This window comes from Garra rufa, chromosome 15 (genome assembly GCF_049309525.1).
Source record: "Garra rufa chromosome 15, GarRuf1.0, whole genome shotgun sequence".
Taxonomy (NCBI): Eukaryota; Metazoa; Chordata; class Actinopteri; order Cypriniformes; family Cyprinidae; genus Garra; species Garra rufa.
The window spans coordinates 26610428-26620955 of NC_133375.1; the positions used below are offsets into that span (position 1 = coordinate 26610428).

A 10528-nucleotide genomic window follows, 5' to 3' on the forward strand; every position below is an offset into this window, starting at 1 on the left:
AATTCATCCGCTTATTAACTGCATAGCGCATCGCATAGCCTAACTGACGCGCTGAGGATAATAAAAGACTAGGTTTGCTTACTCCTTACTGAAAATGTTTTTTTTTTTTAAGTCTTTTAAAACAGATCTGTTGTACAATGAATTATAATTAAATAGCCTACATAATTAAAATGATTAACACTGCAGTCATCAATGAAAATAAGTGTAGCTTTGAAGCACTGACTTTCAAAAGCATCCTGTTTAACACAAAAAAACGTACGTTTCTTCTCATTTGTTTCACTATGTCCGTAACACACGATAAATAAGGGAATAAACGAAAACACTACCGTTGTTAGCATAGGTTGAAGTAGATTCGTCTCTGAGAGAACAAGCGCTAACAGCTCCGTCAGTGTTTCTGGTGATTTGAGTTCACAGGTAAGTCGCAAGCACGATTTTTTTTTTTTTTTTTTTTTTTTACCAAGGGGGACCCCCCCTGTCTGCGATTTCCACCGAGGTGGTGTGCCCTCGCAACGCCATTACACCCCGGCCCCTCCGGAGGCCTGTGCACGCCACTGACCGGCATAATAAGTCTTGCACAAAGTTGCACGTTGTTTGTGTGATGTCGCTTCTCCTACACGGCGATTTTCTACCGCGCGTTGGTTGCAGGTGTGAACTTGACATTAGGCTCGTTTGAGATGCGCCAAGCCTCGCCTGAAATGTAGGCGTGAGTGGGCGGCTTAAGTGAAGGGAGGAGTGAAAAAAGCGCAGTCAAGACGGACAGTTCTGAGCTCTGGAAGCGGAACAGATACCTACGAGATCAAAGGCAGGATATCGCATTATTTACACTCACGTACTGTGTTGCTGATAAACATGATATAATTTCAGTTTAGTTGCTTCTATATGAAAATAAATACGATGCACAAAACAGCTTGCTATTTAATTCCATACGAAAGACGTATTTATCATCCGTTTTTTACTTTAACACAAGCATGTATTTTAGATTTTTATAGGAATATTACAACAATCACATATCACACACAGAGATCGCACTGCCATAGTGTTTGGGAATATTCATGCAGAATTTAAACACATGAGTGATAAAGAGACATCATATGTTCTCATACTCTTTGGCAGTCAAATGTGACCAAACACCTTAAGTGTAACTTTTATTCAATGAAATAATTGTAGTTCAGTTCTATTTAGTTAATATTTTGAGGAGTTTTGTGTACTAAATAATATGTGCAATAATGATCCTGACCATTTAAAAGATAACATTTTCTAATAAAGTATTTATATTACAGTTAGTGTAATATTTAAGGTTAAATATTTGTACATGATCAAACACTCATTTTTTATGTTTCGATTTAACGATTTAATGGTAAATAAAAAAGTAATTTACTCGTGTTATTTTGTGATATTTAAATACACAACATAAGTGAATATTATAAAAGGCAAGCAAATATGTCATTTAACATAATAAAAAATAGTGTTTAAAAAACACAAGGCAACCAATTGCATTCAGCATACATTTTTATTGTATTTCTTGAATGCAATAATGCAAACTCATTCAACCTCCTACAGGGAGAGAAAGATTGCAGAAAGACTAAAAACTTGTGTGTTTCTCACATTATCTAACTGCAATTACAGTATAACTGTTTATTATCTAACAATAAACATTAACTATAAAAACGCTTCATAAAATACCACCACTGGCCAGTTTTTCGAGAGGTCAGCTGATGCATTAAAATGTAAAAAAAATTCAGTAATTTCTTAAATTTACCAGCGACTGTGCTTTAGAAGCGCTGAAATGAATGGACTTCAATGCAGGTACTATTGGTTGTTTGGAACTATTGGCTGCTCCATGACACGCTTTATTTCCGCATTCCTCAGTTCCTATGGAAGCCTATGCTGCCCTTCAAAGGCAAAGCGCAGTAACTACACCAACACTGAAACTGAGAAAAATACTTTTAAAGTTTTTACACCAGCTAGTTTCTCAATGGCTCTGGGAATGTCTAAATATAAAGTTTCCACTGATGAACTGAAACTTCCTGTGGATGGGTGGTCTGTGGGCAGGGGCGCCGCTAAGGGGGGGAAAGTTAGGACAATTCTAAGGGCCCACGCCCTTTAGGGGCCCCCCAGAGATCTGCTTTGGTGTGGTGGGGGGGGCAACCTCATATTTTGTCATAGGGCCCAAATTTGCGAGCGGCTCCCCTGTCCGTGGGCGTAACTTTATTTGCAACATAGCTAGACTCTACAAACACAGGCATCACTTCTAAAATTTACTCTAGCGTTAAGATTACGAGAAATAAGAAAATTACCAACACAGTGTAGCTATAATGTTGTTTCATAACTCCCCCACTTCTAGCAGACAAGGAGAAACATGTGTAGGCTAAGTGAGTCAATGTAGAAACTGAATACTTTAATGGCTGCAGATGATATAGGTTAACACAAAAGCCGATGCAAAGGTAACATGTGAGATAAAATGTCATGCTTTAAAAAAAGAGTGGCTTGATTAAGTGGTGGAAATAGCAGATGATGAACACAGAACAACATTTAGAGGTGTAGTAGTGTGTGCAAACGCTACTAGCCTATATGGATTATAAATAAGAACTCAAAGGTCCCCTTTTTCTTTGTAATATTTAGCTTACAGATCTCAGTTTAAATGCTTCAGTTTTTTTATTTTGTTATGTTATAAACCTAATAAATAATTAACCTCAAAAGGGAATTTAATATGTTATAACTTATATTATATTATATTACATTATATTATATTATATATTATTAATAATTGAACTGTTCTGCTCAAGATTAGTAAAAAAATTATTCTATTATTTTTAATAGAATTTCTTCACTCACAGTTATTTTTTTAAGTTTAAGTTTAGAGGACTTAAGTTCATCTGTAAACATCATTTCAAGGTACAACTAACCAAAAATGTGTTCTGTCCTATATACCTAGCCCTTGGGTTAAAAGTAACCCGGATTTTGTTGTTTTTAACCCAGTGTTTTTTAGAGTGTTGGTAACATAGCACTGTAAAAAAAAAAAAAAAAAAAAAAAAAAAAAAAATCAGGTAACCTAAAATGTGCATAATAGTTACATCAAGGGTAAATCAAATATATATAGCACATTGAAGTTAAAACTTACACACTTTTTTGGTGTTTCTACTGTACAGGTCTGGTATAAAGAATGTTTTTGCTCAGGTGGCCGAAATGTCTGCCCAACAGAGAAAATTAGGGGGAACATTGTCACAAAACTCGTACATTGTTTAGGCTGATTATTCAAAGTGTTGGGTAGTTTTTGTGTTCCTAAGCTATACCACATCCCTCTTAGCCTGTTCATTTCCCTGTTAGCCCCAAGCTCCACCCAGCCAATCTAAAGCCAATAAGGCTTTATTACCTGTGCCTGTGCCCACAGCTTGCCTTTTTGTGTTACATGTGGCTATACCGTGCAGAGGACTATGAGTTTTACTCCTTTTATTTTGTATTCCCTGTGTGTGCATATGTAAGTGCCTTTATGATATTTAAAGATTAATTTGTATGACTAAGTTTGGCCTAAATGTTTTTTTTTTTTTTTTTCATGCTTGCTGTATTTTCTGTTTTGGCATTTGCTTTAGTTATTTAAATCTTTATTAGGAAACTGAAACTCTGTATTTCTGTTTCCTTGTAGAAGCCACATGCAAATACAAAAACATGCTTAAGACTTGAGCTTCACACAAACCCTGTTTGGATGTGCAATAAAGACTACTATACCTGATTTGACCAGGCTGGACTTTCTGTTCTTAATGTCAGCCCCACTGACTTCAAGCTACCTAAGCATTCATTGTAACTTACTATGTAGAGTCATTGAACAAGTAAGGTAATACTTGTTAATAACATTTAACACACATCATTACTCATTACTCATTAAATCACACTTACCATTCACTTCTGTAGCAAGCCATAAAAAAAAAACTCTGATATCTCCATAAATGTTCGACTAAGGTAAAAAAAAAAAAAAAAACTTCGGATGGGGTATTTACATGGGCTTCGGAGTGCATTGCAATGAAGTCAAATCTACTCCAAACCATCCCTTTAAATCTAACAAAAACTCTTTTAAATGTCCATAGCAGCAATAAACAGGTCTTTCTCTTTACTAAAAACACATTAACTAATATTTATTTTAAACATTTATTCTGCTTATCAAGTAATCAAGAAAACTTCAACTTAAAGTAAAATAAAAACCTGTGAAACCCACACAAGTTGATGTAATAATTTGCAATGTAATGTCAACAGAAGCCAATTAAATATTTTTTTGTAACTTAAGTTTTAATTTAATCAATAAATTTGACTTTTTAACATCCATGTATTTATTTGTGGTAACATGTCAACCGATTACTTTAGAGTGTACTTTAGTGTGTAGAACGGAAATGAACAAACCACAAAACATGATGCTAAGTGATAGTATGAAAGCAATACAAGATATAAAGAAGCTATATATATATATAAAATTCAGTAGAGTGAAAAATCATGACTAAAATCTTACAAATCTCTTATGTAAACATTTATTCTACTCACTTAAGATGCAGATGCAGTATGCAGTTTCAAAACATAGTTCCGGAGTCTCAACCAGTTTCCTGTTTGCAATAAAAAATATTAACTCTAGCTTCAGCAGTGGGGCATGTGCATGAAGTGTGTCTTCATCATGGAATTATGAAATAATTATTCCAAAAATTATAATAACTATTCAGATGGTAAATGCACCAGCAACAACATGCCATACCCCATCTCACTGTAACGTTTAATTTAAAAATAAAAACTATATTTGAACTAAAAAAAAAAAGAAAAAAAAAAGATGTGAATGCAGGGAATTCTGGGAATGTCAATTTATGGTTTTTCACAGTAAATTATAAAATGATTACTTCTTTTTCAGTTTCAAACGAGAGAGTACTGTTCTAAATTAAATGTAATCATAGTTATCCACCATATAGTATACAGAAACTTACTGTTAATCAATTAACAGGTTTTACTGTATCATTTTTAGTCTTGAAACATGTAAACTTCTTCCGTTAAAGGTAGCTCTCTGTTTGCTCCAGTGTAAGGTTGCTGCAAGGTAAGTTTTTCTTTGTGGCTTATTCTCAGGAAATGGTGTAACACCCACCCCCATTATTTTCCTGTTTATAACAGTTAAAAAAAAAGATTCAAAAATGCAAACAATTTGCAATAAAGCAGCTCTAAAAAGACTGTAATAAACTGTCATTGTTCAGTTGTTGAGTTGTAAGACATCAAAAAATCAGTTTAAACTAAGGGTAAAATGCACAGCAAAGAAGAAAGTGGTCTAAAGACCATACCTTTGAAATCTGTCACTCATTAACTCATTAGACAAAAATATCAACCACAGGCACAGGGTATACATCTGGCAGAGGCTAATAATAACCACAACAAGAATGACTTTTATTTTGTCTCCTAATAAACAATTATAATACAAAATTCAAATTTCTTTTTATAGTTACAAATATTACAATTAAGCCTATAACAACCGCCAGCACACACCCTCCACACAAAAACAGAATCCATAAATAAGAAGGTCCCCCATTACTGCACTCAGCATCAGTCGTGTCTGTTCCTGCCTCAACTGTAGTTTTGCCAAGAGATTCACACCTGTTAGAGAGAGAGGTAATGCTCAAGTTCAACTTTATCTTGCCTTTGTGTTAAGTAGTTCTGATACAAATATGTGACCCTGGACCACAAAACCAGTCATAAGTGTAAATTTGTCGAAATTGAAATTCTTACGACATCTGAAAGCTGAGTAAATAAGCTTTCCATTGATGTATTGTTTGTTAAAATAGGAAAATGTTTGTCTGAGATACAACTATTTGAAAACCTGGAATCTGAGGGTGCAAAAATTTCTAAATATTGAGAAAATCGCCTTAAAAGTTGTCCACATTTTTTTATATATTTATTCTAGAAAATGTACAAAATATCTTCATGGAACATGATCTTTATTTAATAAGCTGATGATTTTTGGCATAAAAGAAAAATCGATAATTTTGACCCATACAATGTACTTTTGGCTATTGCTACAAATATACCTGTGCTACTTAAGACTCGTTTTGTGGTCCAGGGTCACATATATGAAAAAATGGCTCCATTTAACCCCAAAATCTGTTGATGCAGATTGTAAAACAACAATTTTTACTCTATAGGAACCTGTAAAAAAATCAGTGTTTGAATATCAGATGGTGAATATAAAAGATAGTGCTGAAACGATAATTACTTTGTATGTAATTTGCAGAGTGAACCATCTGAATATGAACCAGTAGGACAGTCCGTACATACTGTATCACTGAATTCTGTTCCTACAGAAACACAAACAGAAATACATTTAACATACACAATCAATCTAATATCTCTAATTAAATGGTGTAATACTTATATAACAAAACTGAGTTCTGTGACTTGTAAATTCTTTGACTGTTCTGGCTGAAATTTCACTACTGAAATAACACTATGATTAGTAACGGCATTCACAGCTGTCAACTTAGCTAGTGACATTATTGTTTACTAGCATCGGGACACATAAAGATTTGCCAAATCTGCCTAATCACAACTGAGCAGAGCAAAATTTCAGAGCTGCTTTAAATGAAATGAATTATATTAGACCAGACAATTTAGACAGATTACAATAGGCTGACCAGTTTGGTTGACGTATTGTCCAGGTGAGCAGGTTGAATGTTTGATCGCCTTTGGACAGTTTGAAAGAAAGTCTGTACAGTAATATCCTGGCAGAGGTTCACACACTGTATTTGATGTTAATGTGCATGCCTGCTTTACTCTCAGTCCATTACCTTTGACAAAAAAGGAAACAAATGAGTTAACTTAATGAGAATTCAACAAAAATACATTTGGAAACCACCATGACTCACTAAGAAATAAACTGTTTTACTCACTTGAATCACAGACAGAACAAGGCAGACATTGTGTGAGTCCATTAGGAGCGTTATTGTAGGTCATCTCAAGACATGAATCACATGTTGTGCTTGTGAACTCATCACAATGTCTATGAACTCGCTTTCCTATAAAATAAGTCTGGAGTAAATGATCAGAATAATAAAAGTAATCAGACTTCAATAGGCCTTGGTAAAAATACAAATGTTCTATGAACAATCTATATATATATTTCCGTATTAAACCTATAAAACGATTTCACACTCATAAATTAATCTATTAATTTTCCTATATAATTTGTAACACAAAAAAAGTGTTAAAATATCTATTTAGGAGTCTTAGACCTTTCCATCGATATATAGTTTGTCATGATTAGATTAGGATTTATTTATGTTGAAGTAAAGTTAGGCGTCCCATTGGAGTTCGAATGCATATTAACAAACAAATAAAGTTTTGATATATTTACAGTAGGAAATTTACAAAATGCCCTAATGAAACATGATCTTTACTTAATATCCTAATGATTTTTGGCTAGAGAAAAGAAAAATCGATAATTTTGACTCATACAATGTATTTTTGGCTAGTGCTAAAAATTTACCCGTGCTACATTACACTGGTTTTGTTATTTGCCTATAACAGATGAAGAGGAAGTACCCCATATTTTTTGTTTCTGCAATGAGATTGCACCTGTTGCTTTGCATAGCTCATAGAAAAATACCAGTGGTATCAGGGGGGAAAAATCATTTGACTCCTTTACATATATGACTTAATCTGCATCTGTTGTGATGATGAGTAAATTAGACGTACCTGGATCACACATTGGGCAACACTCTCCATTAATTTCATATTCTGCATTATTGCAAGTTGCCACACAAAGCACAATGTTCATGATGAGAAGAGGTAGCATTGTTGATAGAAGATAGAATATACACATATCAGGGAACTAGTGCAGAGGTTATCATTCTGCCCAAGCTGAAGAAGCTGAAAAACAGACTTGTGTTAGAGACTTGTGACTTCCAAAAAGAGAGCAAGAGCAAGACCTAACAATAGTGTTTAATTATTAAACATGTCTTCAATATGGTCAATTGTGCTTCTGTCTCAATTACTAAAAGTTATGGGTATTAAAAACAAAACAACTACTGTCATGTCTGTTTAGTGTTTTATTCATTTATTTTCATCTCTTTTATTTTGTCATAGTTAAGTTTCCTGTTTTGTGCCATGTGATTCCCTCATGCGGTCCTCATGTGAACTTATCATGTGCTTACTTTGCTATATCTGCGTTCACACCATGTCGTAATTACCCTAATTCCGTGATGACAACACGTGACATTTTACTCATACCTTTCCAGGGCTGCTTCTCATTTCTTATTTGTGCATCCTTGTTTCCTTTCCTCACATCTTAGCTCCACCCACTTAGGACATGAAGGAATGATGCAAGAAAAGGAAATAAGGATGGAGGAATCAAAGGATGAACATCGGAATATTCTTGACCACTTAAAAGCATCACCAGCTATGCAACAGGGATCTGTCCTTAAGTTGTCCTTATGTTAAAGTCCCTGTGAAATCAAAATTGAAGTTTTTTTGCTTTTGGTATAAATATATTAGCCTTAAAGTTATCTATAAGCTAGTGTGCTCCGAAACAATGACAAAATTTGCAATTACAAGATATAAGCATTTAAAACTGACAGCCTCTCACTTCCGCCAATATGCATCACCAATTTTGATGACATCACCCTGCACATCAGCTTCTCATCAAACTTTCTGTGCAATCAAAAGTTCTAGAGAATTCAAAGCATCCTGCCTCTACTATAAATAGACACCGAAGCTGCAGCTGAAATCAGTCACTTGTTTAAAGAACTAGTATTTTCTGTATGCCGAATGGCACAAAGTGCACTATATAGGGGCTAGTGAACGAGTCAGACAGTGAAAATATAATTACCATTGGCACAAAAGAAGTGTGCTCCTGTCCAGAGACATTACGTGGAGCGGATCATATGTGTGAACCAGTGCAGACCACAAAGAATGCTATATTTTATAGCAATATAAATGAGATGTGGCTGTCATACGCTGTCAAATGCGATTTTACCAAGCTCAACCGCTTTGGTCCAAGCTATAAACAAAACACTACTGGCTATTTAAAAAAAGAGGGGCGAAACTGTTATGTCCCATGTGTCTTTTTTATCTGACACACCCAGTTCAGGTTCTGGAGTTTCTTCTAATGAGCTTGTGAGTCGAATCAGGTGTGTTTGATTAGGAAGACACACAAAATGTGCAGTGTTGGGGGGCACTCAAGACAAGGGTTGAGAAACACTAACCTAAAGTCTTCACTTTAGAGCTGTGTTTCTCAACCCTGGTCGCCCCCCAACACTGCACATTTTGTGTAGCTCCCTTATCTGACACACCCATTTCACTAAATTCCCCATCCCACAAACTTTCTCACTTCCTGACAAATCATGGGGAATAATGTCTAGCTAAAGCAGACATGAAATCTTCTTTCACTTCATGTTCTCTTTAAAGTATCAACCTTATATTTCCCGGGTGCTGCCATTTGTAAATTTAATAGGTCTGGCTTCCAGTGCCATCCACTTCTAGATGTTTTTATCTGTACAAAACAGCTCGTTTTGCACCTTGATATTGCAAACTGGTGTCTTACCATATTATTTTAATGTATTATCTTAATTATGAACACAGTGGTATGTAGTGAAAATAGTTTTTGACCGTTTACTGCACTTTGTTATTCTTCTCGTTATTTCTCTACAGCATCTTATGAACTGGAAGTCATTAAAAAATAAGGTGGATATCTCACTCAAAAATGAATAAAATCATAGCCAAGCAATGCTCAGACATCCCCCTATGATCCTGAGGGATCCAATACTGTATAAATAAAAATGTGCAATCATAATGGAATGTGCAATTTTCATAATGTGCTATCCTTTTAAATAAATGTTGACAAAAAGTTTTTAAAAAGTTGACTAAAGAACATAGTTTGCATGTTATGTAATGTAAAGTAAAAGCTGTTTCAAACGTGTAATCAACTACATCCATCATCACTTTGTTAATATGGAGCAGTCATGAAGTTGTATTAAAAATAAGGACCAATTTAGCAGCACAGTGATAAATACAAAGCAAAAACACCACAAAAATGAAACACAGGCAAAAAAAAAAGTTATACTTACTTAAGACACAAACCTGCTTGAACTTCCCTCATATTACCAATGATTTAAACAATCCTGTTTTAAATGTTTAAAAAAAAATCCAGTCCCAATTTCCTTTGGAAAACCCCATGCATTGTATGTCTCGAGAGACCATTGGGTTTGCTGAAAAACAGCAAATTATTTGTACAGAGATTATGCAAAGAAAAACACAGACTTCTAAGACTCGAACAGGATTACAGTGGCAAAGCATGGGTCCGTTCTTCGTACCTCGCTTACTACATCCAAGATCAAATGACACATCCAAGATCAAATCATCGCGCTAACTATGAGCTCGCTTTTCCGGTTCTCCGAACGCACCTGTTGTTGATGATTAGTATACTGCCCTCCAAAGGCAAAGCGCAGTAACTACACATTTGGTCAAAATTGAGTTAAGGCTTAAAATGGACTTTGTGACAACTGTTTTGTCTTGTGGC

General features: G+C 34.8%; 1 protein-coding gene across 1 annotated transcript; it reads right to left on the reverse strand.

Moving 5' to 3' along the window:
* Positions 1 to 625: 625 nt before the first annotated feature.
* Positions 626 to 6966, reverse strand: LOC141287703 (tumor necrosis factor receptor superfamily member 14-like). The gene is made up of 5 exons (XM_073819842.1): positions 6903 to 6966; positions 6648 to 6800; positions 6230 to 6311; positions 5506 to 5613; positions 626 to 788 (listed from the first exon to the last, which is right to left on the reverse strand). The coding sequence occupies exons 1-5, from the start codon at positions 6964 to 6966 to the stop codon at positions 626 to 628; spliced, it is 570 nt and encodes a 189-aa protein (XP_073675943.1).
* Positions 6967 to 10528: the final 3562 nt, after the last annotated feature.

Coding starts and splice junctions, on each gene's coding strand:
- LOC141287703 (XM_073819842.1), bottom strand. CDS start 6,966: ATGACCTACAATAACGCTCCTAATGGACTCACACAATGTCTGCCTTGT. Junction 6,801..6,902: donor TTGTTCTGTCTGTGATTCAA/GTGAGTAAAACA, acceptor TTTTTGTCAAAG/GTAATGGACTGAGAGTAAAG. Junction 6,312..6,647: donor ACAATACGTCAACCAAACTG/GTCAGCCTATTG, acceptor GTGTTTCTGTAG/GAACAGAATTCAGTGATACA.